General features: G+C 37.7%; 1 protein-coding gene across 7 annotated transcripts in view; it reads right to left on the bottom strand.

Annotated features, from left to right (window-relative positions):
* Positions 1–744: 744 nt before the first annotated feature.
* Positions 745–17,554, bottom strand: part of inpp4b (inositol polyphosphate-4-phosphatase type II B) — a 224,257-nt gene continuing 207,447 nt past the window's right edge. For 5 of the 7 annotated variants that reach the window (XM_034891445.1, XM_034891458.1, XM_034891468.1 and 2 more), the window contains 5 exons: positions 16,583–16,723; positions 16,054–16,151; positions 15,463–15,575; positions 14,441–14,595; positions 7,981–8,189 (listed from right to left, as the gene is read on the bottom strand). In XM_034891445.1, coding sequence (XP_034747336.1) covers positions 8,015–8,189; positions 14,441–14,595; positions 15,463–15,575; positions 16,054–16,151; positions 16,583–16,723 — 682 coding nt within the window. In that variant the 3' untranslated portion in view covers positions 7,981–8,014. Of the gene's footprint in view, positions 1,077–7,980; positions 8,190–14,440; positions 14,596–15,462; positions 15,576–16,053; positions 16,152–16,582; positions 16,724–17,554 lie in introns of those variants that run through there. The other 2 variants (XM_034891449.1, XM_034891446.1) reach the window with 2 other exon arrangements.

The raw sequence follows: 17,554 nt of genomic DNA, 5'->3' as shown, positions 1-17,554 counted from the left end.
TTGATGTTCCGAAACACTTAAGTGTGACAAACATGCAAAGGAACAGGAAATGAGGAAGGGGGCAAACACTTTTTCACAACACTGTAATTCCGTTTCTCATTAGATAATCATGAGAGCCACTGAGGGTAGAGCACATGGGAAGGAGACCCCAGGCCTGACCATAGACAAGTACACATGATGTCTCTGGAATTTTAATCCCTTTTCCTCTATAAAAAGCTACTGTTAGTATATCGGGAGTCATTTTCTGTACTTCTGGTGTGAGTGCTGTAAACTGACTACTTGCAAGTAAAGAACTTTTGAGTTACCTCCAGTGATTTTTTTCATTCTTCAATAAATAATTATCCTAACAGTTACTTATTACAAATGAATGAAAATATCTGCAACAGTCAAAAACAAAGTTTAGACCTGAATATGTGATGCCGTAAAAATGTACAGATCAGCTGATCAAGAACTTCAGAAATGGACAAAATCCTGTACAGCAGGACACTCTCAGCTCTGACTCTGCACTTTCATCAAGTTTTTACTGAATGACTTCTAAAATAGCTTAGAAAAGGTAGTAAGTAAAAACTTTTGCTAATACTGTTGGCGCGAGCACACACGCACACGCACACACACAAAATTCTTCATGCACACAAAAGCAGATTGAATACCTTAATGTCTTAAAACAAATCATTAACATACTGTACAGCCACACAAAGACTCCAGACAAACTAAAGTTTGAAAATACAAACAAGGCAAAAATTGGAAAGTGCATGAATTTCAAAATAACACGTTTGGCAAATCCAGCTTGGGAATCAATGAACACACACTATCAGCAAAATCCAGCAAGTTATTTTGGTTACAATAAACAATAATACAACATTTTAACCATAATGTATAAGCTTTCATAGTTACTACTTGGGTAACACACAATGACTGGTTTTACAGTACATGGCTTACGTCCTCAAGAGTCAACTTTGCCGTAAGTTCCCTCCGGTGGTCGGTAGCACTTGGGAAAGGCCATCAGCTGCAACATGTTGAAGGCGTATTTCCTGCATTTAATATTCTTTTGAACGTTCTCAATCCGACATCCTTCTCTGGTGATCAAATAAACAGGGTGAAGAGGGAATGAGAAAAAAAGAAAGAAAAAAGTAAACATGAATGAGTTTTAAAAATTAGGTTTGCGATGATCAACAAAATACAATTTAATTTGGTCTCTAAACCATTAGCGATGAATAATATAATCATATCTGTGCGGAGATCACCTGAGACAGCCAGTGTTGCCGCTCACAACTTCTGATTACCACCTTGGAACTGAATTTTACAACTTTCGTTTGGTATGGGTTCAAGTGTCCATTTAGCTGGTTGTGTTTGGTATGCTAAGGTTCAAAGTTCATTCTTGATCTTGGAAACAGCAGTTAAGAAAAGCTCACCACAAGGGCCGTTCAGTTGTCCTTAAATTGCTCCCAAAAATTTAGTTCTTAGTTAAACTTAGTTCTTGGCATAAAATGGTTTTCTGGGGATATAAGTGGGGTCTACTGTTTAAGTTGAACCAATATTTGCTTGTTCTTTTTGGAATGTTAATGAAAATTGAGAATTTTCCTAATTCAGCTCTGTAGGCGATGCTCATGGTTCTTCTGTGCACCTGAGAGATGCATTTGCAGAACTTTAAATGTATAATTTCTAATTGGGATATATTCTGGTTAGAAAGAGGACCCCACTCATCACTACCATAGAGGAGAATTGGTTCTATGACTGATTCAAACAAGACAGAGACACATTTGAATTATTTAAATGTCAAATTGTCTTTTTACTGCAACAAGTTAAAGTGCTTTCTCTGTCCGTTCATTTACTGCTGGGTTAAAACTTCCAGTGGAACTCATTCCTGAATAAGTACAGTTGTTTAATGCATGTGTTCCCTAATGTGAAGATATATTTAACAACATTGTTGTAGAAACACAATAAGCATGGAAACTAAATGCACACTTCTTGCATTACTGCATTACTTTAAATACTAAGTTACTCCTCTAGTAAACTAGTATTCGCATAAAAGAAAACAATAAAACATTGAGACCATTCTACAAAGCACACTCAACACATGAACTAGTTGCTATGGATTCGTCACTAGGCTTCCTTCGTCATCGTATATTTTAGCATTTAGGTAAAGCTGCCGAAGCTGAACATTATCTAAAACCCGTTGATAGGTGGAATATTTAAGGATGTAGGTTATGCCAAGATTTTTCTATGTTGAACTTTTGTGAGGGATATTGTAGAAGGCAAGTAATTACAAGCTACAACATGATTGGCTCTTTAAATTAATACGGTCTTCTCTATCCTTACTTAGCTATATCCAAAAGCATTAAGATACAGAAAAATACATTAACAAATAAACAGAGGGAAGTGTCTGATTTAGTTGATTTGTTCGATTGAAGTTGTTAAAGACAAATCAGGATAAGAGTCACTAAAGAAATAATGTTTGTATACATGACTAAATAGTCAACAAAGATTGTGTATCTGTGTGGTGTGGCCGGCCATGTGTGCAGGTTTATGAGTGTACTGTATGTGTACAAAAGGGCAGTTAAGAATAGTGTGTGGGAGGATATTTTTAGGAATGCTCCTCTGCATGTGCAAGGGAAAGAGTCCTAGGGGAGAAATCACCAGGGAGAGTCAACTAATTTATAAAAACATGGTAAAAATGTCAAACATCTAGAGAAATGGTATAAGAAGTTAAAATTTCCTTTCAATTTGGAAACCTTCACTATGCTTGCTTCTAAAACATAACATAATGGGAGAAACATTTTAGGATAAAGTAGGCTCAGGCCGGGGGAAAATATTTAAAAAATAAAATAAAGAAAAAATAAATAAATGGAAAGGAAAATGTGAAGGCGTGACAGCTAGCATGTGTGATTTGTGTCTGGAACCCATCCCAGTGACTGATCATCCTGGAAGAACCCCTACCTCCATTGAAAGTTAGAGATGAGGGGACTGAATCGGGTTCCAGGGCATCACCTCTGCCATTCTAAAAGGGAGTTGAACCACTTGTTTTAAGGGGTGAGGCATCTAAATGATTTTATGTTAAATAAAATAATTCAAAGATTTGATAATTGTATAGGGTTTTAAATTTTGTTAAGGTTCCCCAAATTTGTGCAACGTTGTGCAAAAGTCATGGGTCAAAATTTGTGAAAATGTGAAACAGAACGAATAAATCCGATTCCTATGAAAAAACAGAGCAAATTAATTAAATTCTGATGAAAAATCAGATTGACCTGGTTTGAATGTTATTTTTTCATGAAAACTAAGAATGGTAATGTTGCTGCAAAAATGTGAGAACTTTTCTGGTTCATTTTCAATACTTTAAGTAGATATTTTTTATAATATTTTTCTTACGTAGGTGTAATATTTTTGAAGCAATATTTTTGAATCAATGATGTCATAAGTTACAATGTAGAAGGATAAGCAAAAAAAATTTAAAACAAATATGATTAAAGTCCAAACAATGCTTCTCGGAGAGTTGTGTTTTGTGCATTCAGTGCCTGGATGGATGTCAGAGCAGGTCCGTCCCACTCCCTCGACGAGATGCAGGACTGGTGACAAGCTGTACCAGAACTACGACAACCAGAACAATAAGGACTCAAACACCAGCAGTCCAATTCGACAGATCCTGGGTTCAGTATTCAATTCTATCGCCGACACGCTCTCACCTCAAACACTCGCATCTGAAACAGCTGGTGCTGCAGAACAAGCTGAGAGGGAGAGGCTGCAGATTGTCAACTGCCAATGGTTGAAGTGGAATCCCAGATGGTTTTCGAGGCATGATCAGGGACTGAACTCAGGAGAGGTATGATGCTGAATGTAATCAAAGTTATCCACAGTTCAAAGAGTGGGGTTGAAGGCTCCAGAGGACGACCCTCAAGTCTCCGTCACCTATCAATAGTCAATAGACTCTGTCTGAAGGGACAGTTGAGAAACAATCAGCAGACTGACTGGGAGAAGTGGGGGGGGTGAGGGACAGAATTTTGCGCTGACCCATCGACGTGTGAGAAGGAGGTAGTGCACCAACAAATACACATTTTGAAAATACACATACTCTAAAGAAGTAATTGTTTTTACTCTTACTTATTTGCACTTTTAAAAAATTCTCATGTAAACACAAATATGTGAGTTAAGAAATGTCTCTATATCAAGCAGCTTGGTGGGAAAAAATTTACATTTTGTCTATCCCTGGTGATACACATTCTGTAAAAATTATATTGGATTTCCTATGCCAGCTTCAACAAAGATAAGTGGCACATATGTTAATTCAGCTGGTGTAACAACATAGGCAACCTTTGAACATATTGTGTGGTGCTGCCAAGATAATTTATGGGGTAGTGATATCATGTACAAATTTGAATTCGATCAATGTAGAGATAGTTAAGAAGCAAATTGAGAGTGTTAAATTCTGAGAACTGTGAGCGACTATTGGTGGAAATAAACTGGCCTGCCATAAACATCAGTAAAGTATTCTTTGATGGAGTTTGAAAATGCACCCTTTATATTTAACACAAAGAAGGACAATGTGTATCACAAGTGTCATTATGACCATGTGAAATGCAGGAGTGGCCATGATGAAAAAACATAAAATAGAACTACTCAGAATTGTATATGTCTTAGTCAAATGAAAAGCTTTTGCATTGGTTAATTTGTCAATAATCTGTTTATGTCTTTCTCTTCGAGTATAGATTTGCGAATGGAAATCAGTTCATTCCAGCCAATGATGGATCAGCATCTTTTGTAACGTACAGAGAGGTTTAGAAATCTGATTCAAAAGTCACTATTCTGCATAAGCTGAAAACTGCTGTTACTGTAACTGTTAGAAGGTAAAACAACTTACACTAACTCCCGAGTGGAGCAAAAGTGATTACAATTTTGGCTCATTGATTAAAAGAGGTTAAATCTGAAGCATTAATCCTTGTGTGGTACTCGGGTCAAACTGACCCATTTCAAACTTTTACAAGAAGAAATGGTACATTTTTTTCTACATGAAAATCAATGGTCTTAGATTATTTTCTGTGATGAACATTTATTCCTGACTCAATTCAGAAAATTATTCTGTACATGACCACTTACGTATTTTCCATGGCGGATCTTTAACATGAATTATAACCATGTGACAAAAAACGAATGTGTGCTAACAGAGACTGATTACATTGTTTGATGTTTAGAGAGATACTTTGGGTACACACGTGCGTGTGTGTGTGTGTGTGTGTGTGTGTGTGTGTGTGTGTACCCACGGTTATCTTACTTGTTCAATAATTGAATGAAGCTGCTTTTAATCTAAATTTATTGGACTCGTCACGTACGCAGTCTCTTCTATCATTTCCGATCATGATTCACAGATATCACCCATCATCCAATATAATCCACTGCTGCCTGTTTGTCTATGCATTCAATTTGGTATCCCATTTTTGGGATTCAGTATGCAGCCCCCGAACCATTCTTTTGCGATTGTATCCTGGAAATTGACAGAAACTGTTTGAAGGCAACATTTAAAAAAAAACAAAGAAAAATCCCTATCTAAGACACCACATGGCTTGTCTTCATAGGGTACCACCGGTGCTGAGACTGAGATTTACAGGGAAACATATGCACCAAACTAACAACTTTGGAATTTTGCGGTTATAATGAATACAGAAGCTGGGTGACACCCCCCCCCCCACACACACACACCTTATTGGTCTTAGGTGTCTATACCCCTGGCATTGACAGGAAGACTGACGTTTTCCTCTAAGTCTCCTTTTTACTAAGAATATGTTCTTCCTTCACTAGGACTCTTTAATTAGCCCAAAGAAAATGTTGTATTTTAACATGTTCCAGTGAAGCGCTTTCCTGTTTTGGATGTCCTGTTGGGATCATTATGTTCATATTAGATTTAGTTTTCCTTTTGATTTAAAAATAGTAGTTACATGAATTCAAAAAACTACCCGTCAGCCAAGCCTTGGCTAATTTAATCAGGTTTTAGTACCTTAAAGTGCTGTGACGCTGTATTAACTTGTGTCTGCTAATGCTTCAGACATATATCAAAGATTATATTTCATTTTGAAAGCATAATGTGGTGTTAAGAAAGAGATAGACGGTTAGATTCCCAGAAACATGACAAACGAGTGACAAGTGTTGCCTTTCAGGATTTAGATGTGTAAGTGCGCCTGAAAAAAAAAAGATGTCTTTAGGTGCAAAGGTTAGCATTTTATTGTAAGGGCCAACAGCTAATACTTGTTTTCCCACACTATATGAAGTGCTGTATGTACTTTTTACAACAGTTTTGTTTTGATTATAGTAATAACATAGATGATTTGAAGATTTTCATCCCTATAAAGCAATAAAATATCCTGTAAAAACAGTGTTAAGTGAGACCATCTGAATTCTTGGATATCATTAAAATTTGATGGACAGCATTGTTTTTGCCAATAAGAAAGTCCATCAATACATAACAGGCCTTCTGAGTGCTTCCAACCTTTCCTTAAAAGGGTATCATAACTCAAGGTTCCTTACCTCCTGTAAAGTAGCCTGTTCAACGGGTACAAGTGGGACATGGTTTGCAGAATGTCTGAGAGAAACTAAAACTATCTGCACTGGAAGATATTACAAAAGATATGTCAGACACACAATTATATGTGAGGTGATTTTGGCCATTTATCCCTTTGGCCATTTATCTGTCCAAAGAAGCTAAATAAATGACCAAAACCAAGAGCTAAAAGGAGGAAAGTTTGTACTCTGGTCAGAGAGAGCTCAGATGTTTCAGTCTCAAGCAAGGGTCAAGCATGAGCGGCACAGGGATCTTCTAAACTACGTAATACTTTTACTGTACATGTGCTCGTGATACAAAAGCAAATTATTCAAGTTTGAGGATAGGATTACGCAACCACAGGTGTTAAAAAAGAGATGTCTACAGTTGCAAAGCCTTCTTAAGGTAAACTGCAGCTTAAGAAGACATGCAATTAACAACAATATGTTCACCTTTTGGACACAACAAATGTACAAAGTAAAATTGTACACGACAACTCACACTTCCAGATATGCAGTATTTTGTACTTTTTTGTTCATGTGTCACTGTTTTATCCTTCTCAGTAATATAATCCTTGAAGAAACTTCACTAATCACTTTCACATGGAGCTTCTGTTTCATTCGATGTTACGAGTTAAAGGATAAGGCTTGAAGGCATGAAAGCATTGTTTTAGTATCTAAAATTGAGTAATGCTACGGGTGACGGATACTCGGATTGCTGGTTATATAATTGGCCACCGCAGGGTGATGGTGGTAGGCTACTGCATCTTCTTTTTCCAGCTCCCTCATATGGCCCCCACTGCCACAGCCTAAAAGCACTTCCCCCATTCAAAATAAATAGGAAGACCTGCGTTTTGACGGACCAGTTCAAAGTAGTCCCAAAAAAATGTATTCCTGTTTGATTAACAATGGCAAGAAAACAATAGTTCCCAGAAATTACTGAACTATTTTTTTTTTAAAGAAATGAAATTAGCTTTTTTTTTTTTTTTTTTTTTTTTAATCCTTTAAATAAAGGAATCAATGGGTTTGGGGCTGGGTGAGAGACAAGGTAGAAAAGTATAGATTAATGCCAGGCTTATCCATAAACCTTAAAATGAAGATGTCTGAGAGTCAATATAAATTGTATGTATATTGATATGCAGTTAGTGTAAACTGCTAATAGTCTTTGGTAAGTTTGTTCTTTTCAGATATTAAGGACTTACCTAAAGTTTGTCGGATAAAGTTTGTCGGATAAAATATTACTGGCAAAACAAGAAGAGGAAAGTTAATTGACAGTTTTTTTATTATTACCATCTGATTTAAATCAATTTTTCCAATCCTCCACTGCTGTTTAGTGTTTAACAGACAACAGCTTGAGGTTGATATTAAACGACTTGTGCTAATAAGATGTAATAATATGTAAAAGTCAGTCAAATCACACTACAACTACTCACAAAAGAATAACCAGCAAACACAGAATAACGGAGTAAGTAGAGATGGCATTGTCAGCAATTTATTGATATTTTGCAAGCAGAAAAACAAGACTTAAAATGAGCCACACAACCAGTAAGTGCGAGCTAACAAGCAGCAGGGCAATGGGGTAAAAGTGCCGTGACGCTGGTTTGTTCTCTGTCACGGCGCCAGCCTCAGGGTCCTCCCACTGCCCAATGTCTCCCTGGGTAAGCCGACTGCAGGGGTGCCCATTAGAGTGAAACAGAACGAACAGAGACAGATCAAAACCCTGGGGTGTTATTACAGTCTAGATGCTGTCTAAGTGGAACTTCTAGCACAGATTGATCACTTAAGAGCCCATACAGGCTGGTACCAGAAGGCCCACTTAGACACAGAGCCATTAGTACAGACTTTACTTCAAAGAGCCACAGCCACAGACAAGCAAGCAGCGATGACGGAGCAGAAATGCTCCATGTTAAGCCACACAATGAAATGACTTGGTTGGTGTAGGATGCAGAGTGGAGTCATGCAGTTTGATGCACATTTCATAGTCAAGGTTTTATGTAGAATGTGTTTTAATCACATCTGATCCAGCTGATAGGCATTCACTTATGTCTAAAGGCCAAAGAATCCTTGTTTACAGTAGTGGTTTAACAGGTTTTTTGTGACACTTGTTTTCAAATTCCTTTTAGACACCTTTTCACTTCATTCACATTGTTTTTATGACAGACTTTGTACTGCCAGGAGCACAAAAAACATCAAAGAATGAAACTGCTTCCCTTTGAGATAATCAGGACCATTAGACAAACCAGAAGGTTAAAGAAATGATCAACTTTATGACATTAAGCTACAGTAACTATTGAATCTACCGGTTCAGCCTGTCTTATCACAAACATCAGTATTCCTTCCTTTTTATCAAAACAAATCTAAAACCAGTACAAACAAATAGACAGACGTAAGACGAAACCAATCTCAGTCTCTATTGACTACAACAAGCACTTTGTACCCACTGGAGCTGCAGCACATGTTAATGTCACTAAATGTGTCTTTCCACCTGTTAAAACTAAAGTAAATTGGCATCTTTCTATTGTCACGTTTGTGCAGCTATGTCACCTTATCGTTGTTCCTTTGCAGTATAAACATCAGCAAATATATTATTTACTTGTGTCATATATAAACAATGTTTAAATCAGGGCCTATATATATCAAATCCAAACCAATTTATGTAAAAGGGTCTCCTACACCTAATCTTTAGGTAAGACATCAACAAAAGTCAATCAGTCAAAATATACAAATGCTGGAGTGTAGACGGCACATAAGTGTCAAGATTTTCCGATACTCCTTTGAGCTAGCACTTCTTCTAATTATCCTCTCCACCCTCACCTCAACACTAAATTAATGTTAACTTCTTATCCTTTTCATCTTGTAAGGACAAATCACTCTAAGAACAGAAGTTTATTAGACCCACAGCATTAGTTAATGTAGAACAAATAGGGCTGTTTATAGTGTTTTGAGAATTTAATCTGATTTTAATATAGTCACTGATCTGAGTGTTCTGGTGTCAGAGAGGAAAGATAATGCAGATGTTCAAAGAGGATCACTTCATTGTGCCTGGAGGATATGGCAGCAGATTATTGGAGTGCACTTGTACACTTCACATTTATAAAAACAATCCATTAAGCAAACCAAAAGCACACATTTTTAGAAAAAAATTCAAGTTATGGATGAAAATCGTCTTAGAAGTATAATGTATTACTGAAGGTGCTGTATTCATGTAGTAAGACAACCCTGTGATGTAATGTTGCAGTGTTGTTTCAACCCCCTATGGGAGCAAAGTTGTTTCAGACATTCGAAAGTGATAATAATAGTCTGTCACACATAGGTTTTGTGTAATAAAAAATCCTTACATTACATCATTACATTCTACGGACAGTCATGGATGCAGAAAACATCACTTACAGCGGAAAGAATAGGTATTTGACACACTGCCAACTTTGCAGGTTCTACTTACAAAGCATGTAGAGGTACGCAATTTTTATCATAGGTACACTTTAACTGTGAGAGACGGAATCTAAAAATCCAGAAAATCACATTGTTTGATTTTTAAATAATTAATTTGCATTTTATTGCATGACATAAGTATCTGATCACCTACCAACCAGTAAGAATTCTGGCTCTCACAGACCTGATAGTTTTTCTTTAAGAATCCCTCCTGTTCTCCACTCATTACCTGTATTAACTGCACCTGTTTAAAGTTGTTACCTAAATAAAAGACACCTGTCCACAAACCTAATCAAACAGACTCCAAACTCTCCACAATGGCCAAGTTGCAGTATGTGTAAACCTGGTCAAAATATACAGGAAACCTGTGATCTCTGCAATTGCAAACAAAGGTAATAAGTTCTTCTTTTCTGATGTATCAAATACTTATGCCATGCAATAATGAAAATTAATTATTTAAAATCATACAATTTGATTTTCTGGATTTTTGTTTAAGATTCCATTTCTCACAGTTAGCTATGATGAAAATAACAGACCTCTACATTATTTGTAAGTAAGAAAACCTGCAAATCAGGGAGGCTCCAAAATCATGGTTGCAGCTGTCGCCATTGTTCTGCTACACGTTCTGCGATGCCATGTTCATCCTGCTAAGCTCTGCAGTGCCCAGCTACGTCATGCTGTGCCTTGTAATGCCATACAGTGCCTTGCTATGCCAAAGAACTACTACAAACAATTTTTTTGTGACTGTCATTGCCACTTATAATTCTAACCCCAACCGGCCCGTCAGACACCGCCTACCAAGAGCCTGGGTCTGTCCGAGGTTTCTGCCTAAAAGGAAGTTTTTCCTCGCCACTGTTGCACTGTTGCTTGCTCTGGAGGAAACTACTAGAACTGAAAAAGAAATTGAATTGAAAATTGGCAGTGTATCAAATACAATAATCAGTTAATATTTCAGTTCTCCCCACTGTATGTTAGAAACTCCCATTTTAGATACAAAAACTGCCTAAGGTTCTTTTGTTTTTAAGGTTAATTCAATGCATCGTTGAATCTGCAAATTAATTATGCATTCTGGCTTATTTTATTTTTGACTTGTATTTGAAGGAGCTGGCCTACAATGAATTTTATTTAGTTGTGTCACCACATTGGCTAGAGGTATCATCTGCATTAATAATTTGAGGCCTTACTTTATAAAAGCAGTTCACTGTGCAACTATATTTATTCTTTAAGATTAGTTTATTCAATTACCAAGACATTTTTTACACTAATTTCTGACCCTAGTTGTAGAATATGTTGAGTTGTGACCAGATGTTATTTGTATCATTGGTCATGTAATGTCCTGTCCTCTTATTCATCTAACACAACGGACAATATTTGTTGTTAGTTTTCTTTCCACGGGGCCAAGGAAAATAGACAGACTTTCTATTTCTCTTTCCCGGGGCAGAGTCAGCTAATAGGACAGCTGTACAGCTAACTACAGTTACGAGCAGTTGGTGGTTTCTTTGCAACAAGTAGCCTAAAGCTATCTGTCAGGCTATGTTGTCTAGCTTAATGTAAACTTTGCATAACACAAACATCTCAAACAATGCCAACTTGGCATTAAAAGTGTCAGACCAGGTTCATGACAGGTGTCACGTCATGGTAATGCCCCCCCCATTCAAATAAAGTGTTCGCAACAACTGCCATCCGCTGGCCTGGTCATTACCACATCCATTTTAGATGAGCACTTCAACATAAGCCTAAATTCTAAATTTAGACCTTATCAGATCCAGACAGATGCCGATGTAGATGTTTACTCTGCTGGCACACACAAACAAGGCAGTAGTGTCCCTGCCGCACTGAAAGGAACATGCATGGTTGCCTTTGAATGTGTGAGCCAAGTAGGCAATAGGTGATGGTGAAGGGAATATATGATAATGTTTTTACTGGCACATCAAACAATGATAAGATGGGAGGAGAAGGTGCAGACAACGTGTTGGAGAGCTGTGTTAGGACATCGGGGATAGAATTGTAGACCTGCACAAGGCTGGGATGGGCTACAGGACAATAGGCAAGATGCTTGGTGAGAAGGCAACAATTGTTGGCGCAATTATTAGAAAATGGAAGAAGTTCAAGATGACAGTCAGTCTCCATTGGTCTGGGGCTCCATGCAAGATCTCACCTCGTGGGTCATCAATGATCATGAGGAAGGTGAGGGATCAGCCCAGAACTAGAGGACCTGGTCAATGACCTGAAGAGAGTTGGGACCGCAGTCTTAAAAAAAAAACATTAGTAACACACTACGCCGTCATGGATTAATATCCTGCAGCGCACGCAGGGTCCCCCTGCTCAAGTCAAGGCATGTCCAGGCCCGTCTGGAGTTTGCCAATTACCATCTGGATGATCCAGAGGAGGAAGGGGAGGTCATGTGGTCTGATGAGACAGAAATAGAGCTTTTTGGTCTAAACCACTCGCCATGTTTGGAGGAAGAAGAAGGTTGAGTATAACCCCAAGAACACCATCCCAACCGTGAAGCATGGAGGTAGACACATCATTCTTTGGGGATGCTTTTCTGCAAAGGGGACCGGACAACTGCACCGTATTGAGGGAAGGATGGATGGGGCCATGTATCGCGAGATCTTGGCCAACAACCTCCTTTCCTCAGTAAGAGCACTGAAGATTGGTCCTGGCTGGGTCTTCAAGCATGACAACGACCCAAAACACACATCCAGGGCAACTAAGGAGTGGCTCAAGAAGAAGCATCTCAAGGTCAAGGAAAATCTTAAGAGGGAGCTGAAAGTTTGAAATTGCCCAGGGACAGACCCAAAACTTGAAGGATCTGGAGGAGGTCTGTATGGAGGAGTGGGCCAACATCCCCGCTGCAGTGTGGGAAAACCTGGTCAAAAACTACAGGAAATGTATGATCTCTGGAACTGCAAACAAAGGTTTTTGTACCAAAGATTACATTCTGCTTTTCTGATGTATCAAATACTTATGTCATGCAATAAAATGATAATTATTTAAAAATCTTACAATGTAATCTTCTGGATTTTTGTTTTAGATTCCGTCTTTTACAGTTGAAGTGAACCTATGTTAAAAATTAAAGACCTCTACATGCTTTGTAAGTAGGAAAACCTGCAAAATCGGTAAAGTATCAAAGACTTATCAATCAATACTTCTTTCCACGGGGCCAAGGAAAATAGACAGACTTTCTATTTCTCTTTCCCGGGCAGAGTCAGCTAATAGGACAGCTGTAGAGCTAACTACAGTTACCAGCAGTTGGTGGTTACTTTGCAACAAGTAGCCTAAAGCTATCTGTCAGGCTATGTTGCCGAGGTTAATGTAAACTTTGCATAACATAAACATCTCAAACAATGCCATCTTGGCATTAAAAGTGTCAACAGGTTCATGACGTGACACTTCACCATGATGTCACGTCATGGTAATGCACACCCCTTCAAATAAGTTTTCAAAACAACTGCCATCCGCTGGCCTGCACAAGTCATTACCACAGCCATTTCAGATGAGCACTTCACCATAAACCCTAAAGTCCTAAATTTAGAACTTATCAGATTCAGACAGATGCAGATGTAGATTTTTACCCTGTTGGCACAAACAAGGCAGCAGTGTCCCTACAGCACTGACAGGAACATGCATGGTTGCCTTTGAATGTGTGAGGCAAGTAGGTGATGGTGAAGGGAATACATGATAATGTTTTTACTGGCACATCAAACAGTGATAAGATGGGAGGAGAAGGTGCAGACAACATGTCTTTGATGTGTGCGGTGGTCCCAGCTTTTGCTCACATAACGTGTTGTGGGTGCAGGTTATTACTTCAACAACACGTTTGTAGTAACATGTCTATTAAGGTATTACAGAATGCAACTGCTAAATCTTTGGCATTATTGGCTAAAGGATCAGGTTACCCAATTTTGATCAATTGCCTCTCGTAGTATCTACCCATGCTGATAGTTTAGGTTTTACGAGTTGAGATTTCGAGATATCCTCACTGAAAACGCTGCTAACAACCCAACACAGTAGAGGTGAATAGTATTTTATTTGTGCTCCTCAAAGCACTGAAAAATAACCAAGTTGAAAAACCCAAAATTGTGACTTTCCAGAAACAACATCCTGGTTACTCTGGATAATCCAAAGATCTCATTGTTTATCGCTTTCATAGGATTTATTTATTTCTATGAAAGTGAAAGTAGTTCCAATTAAAGCAGTTTGGGTGAGGTCTGTTGATTATCCAAATAAACCAGCACATTTTCTCTGGAAAGTTGCTACCCATTGCATTGGGTTGGTAGGCAGAAATCTTAACAAATAAAAAATAAATCTTTTTTTATCTGAGCAAACCAAGCAAAACTGCACGCATCCATACTACTGAAGCAAAGTAAAGAACTATGCCTTATGTTATTTGGATGACTAACTTTTTATATACAGCATGTTTGGGATTTAACAATAACTTGCACCCATAATAGTTTTATACTATCTTTTATTATGGTCTTACCTCCGCATACAGTCCAGAGCACGGATGAAGAAATCCTTGCTGAGCTGATGTTCGTCACGTAGGAGGGCACACTGCTCTAATGTGACAGACATGGATGTCCTGTCTTTGGCACTTTTACAGCTGGTAAACCTGATGCCATTTAACCTTCGGCAGATCTGGAGGGTAATGGAGAAAGAAAACACATGCAATGGTTACATGCATCATTAATGTGAACGGGTTCTTTTTTTGTCAGTAATTGACCCATCTTGTAAGAAAACTGTGAGTGGTTTGACATTTGCTTTTTGAAATAAATCACAAATTTAAATATGACCCAAAACTGGAGATTCTTGATGGTTCCTTTTTAGCCATGCTTTTTTTTTAGCGGCATTTGACGGTCAATCAATCCACCACTGTGGTCAAAACTAAAAATGTCTCTACAACTATTGGATGGATTGCAACTAAACTTTGTAGAGATCCCAAGAGGATCTAGCGCCATCATTAGGTCAACATTTTGATCAGTTCAATACATTGTTTTATGATTACATACATGTAAAACTAATGACATTCCTTTCAGCCTTAGCCGGATTTTGTTTAGTGCCAAATAGCAAATGCTATAATGCTAACACACAAAACAAAGATGATAAACATGACCAATATTTCACCTAACATCAGCACAGAGCGCTAGCGTGGTTGTAAACTCTTCTTGTCTAGTCTTGTTTGAACAGAAACAGAAAAGACTGTTCTGTGAATCACAATCACTGTAAGAACATGTATAACAATTGATTGACAGATACTGAATATCAGGTTAAAGGTCAGCGTCTATGCAGTATCGTCTTCCAAAGTCAATCCAGCATGCTCAGGCTTTTTGTTCAGCTTTCATTAAAGACCATTAAATGGCAAAATGTCAGAAACTTTACACAAGACTGCATCTAAGTGTTTGTAGATCACAGTTACCCTGGTTATGCAAGAGAGGATGTTTATTTATACGGTTCATGGAATACTGTCTTCCTTGACAAAGACAAAACAATAAAAACTGTGCTCACTGTTCCAGCAATCCACAGTATCTCCACATTCTTTCTCTTCTTTGTAACTACATTCTGGCCCAGGGTTTCAAGTAATTCCTTTACGTCAGTCGGTGTCTGAAAACATGGTAGACCTGTTGATAAAAAGAGAAAAGCACGTTGCCAGTAAGGGAGTGGTTCTGTTTCATACTTTTTTCTAGTGAAAGTAAAAGTTTGAGAACAGGCTGCCACTCAGAGTTTAATGCAGGTTCTAATGGCGTAATATGGATTAGCAGAGAATAAGAAAACAATTTACTTAGCACACTTTTTTGTGGATGATTACATTCCAAGATTCACTTTATAACTGAGAAAGTGACATTGTGTAAATTGTCCTGATATGGTAAACTCCATTAGATACATTAGAAACAGTTTTAAACAATTATTTATCTTAACATCTTTGTTTCTGCAAGAGTCACTTTGCCGCAGCAGTGGGACCTGGAAAAAAAGTCCTCTAGTATTTTTAGAATTATATATATATTATATTATATATGTATATAGTATTAAAGTAGGATTGACATAGATAGAGTATATGTACTTGGTATAAAAGGAAAAAATTAATATTTGTGCACTTACATTCTAGTGGCACCTGTTCACTTAATGATTTGTAATAGCCTTCTAACATCTCAAAGTTCTTCTGGTTTATTCTTTCTTGTAGAGAGATATCTCCAAACCTGAGAGGATGACAGAAAGAATGAAAGCGATTATAACCAAGACGTTAACAAAACATAGTTTATCATTCGAAATAACAATATAGCCAAGCGAATGCTAATTTCAGCTTAAATAAGGAGATAAACCATGAAAATAGTTGCTTTGTTTTTTGTTAAAACATTTTCAAACAATTAACATAAGTGGATACAACATAGTTACATGTTAAGTAGTTCTTCGTCTATGAGGAAAAGTGAGTATGCATTTAAGAGTTTTGAATGCCTCACAGAATTATTTAAATTTTTGTATATAGATGCAGTTTGCAAGAATTAAGAAGACTGTGCACAACTAGAGTTCTTACGTGATATTGATTAGTTTTAGACCATGCTGGCCTTTGTTAACATGTTGCTTGTGTTACGTGCAACACATTGGATTGACCAAAGACTGTCTGCAGTACCTCTCTGCTATTGTTTGCTGTTCATTGATGCCCACATTAAACAGCACTGGGAATACTCGTAGAGGCTTGCCCTCCTTGATCTCCTCTGGCAAGGTCTGGAACACCAGTCGTGGTAATGGCACTTCCACTGTGAAGTGGTCTCTGAATGCAGGAAGAAGAGAAAGAAATTGAAGGTAACAGAAACATGATTAAACAGAAATCCAATAGGTTCTGCCATGCTGTAGAATTTGACACCTAAAGACACGCCTGAGCTAGCTGTACAAAGAGAGACTGTTTGTGTGTATGCATGAGAGAAGAGAGAAAGTGTGTGAAAGAGATTGCTTTACAGATTGACATAGAGGGGGTGGGGCATCTCATCACACTTGGCATAATGCACACAGTGACGGGCTCACATAACTGACTTGACCTTATTGTGGCAAATGTCCAACAAGTAAACTATTTATTTACTGCAGAAGCAGGAGGGTATTCAATCTGCCAAGATTCAAAAGTCTGAACCATGTCCCCTTTACCGGCTGTATGGCACAGTTGTGCTGCTTGGTATATTAGCACATTTCTATATTTTAACAACATTTCTATATTTTACAGGTTTGGGGTTATGTTTGGCATAAACAGCTCATAACATAACGCCCAGAGCACCAAGCTTTGCTATAATTTTAAATACACAAACAAACCCACTCGCTAGAATTTGCCCCCAAAGTCCCATGTAAGTCACATATACTTTTAATAACTAGTCCCAGACAGTGGATAATAAATACTCTGTAACAAGACAATATGTTAATTCATGTCTTGTGGTCTAGAGATTGATTCATAGGCTGCACGTAGAAAACCCCCCGCACAAAAACAAAACATACTTTTTGATCCTAGTAGGTTAGTCAATCTCAATATCCCTTCCAGTAATATTAGAATAACTAATCAAAACTGTTTAATACCAATTTTATCTTAGAACATCAAATATTGCTTTATTGCTTATAT

The sequence above is a fragment of the Etheostoma cragini genome, chromosome 2 (genome assembly GCF_013103735.1).
Source record: "Etheostoma cragini isolate CJK2018 chromosome 2, CSU_Ecrag_1.0, whole genome shotgun sequence".
In the NCBI taxonomy this organism is placed as follows: domain Eukaryota; kingdom Metazoa; phylum Chordata; class Actinopteri; order Perciformes; family Percidae; genus Etheostoma; species Etheostoma cragini.
Note: the sequence above shows the minus strand (reverse complement) of the source record. Positions and strands in the feature narration are given on the sequence as shown.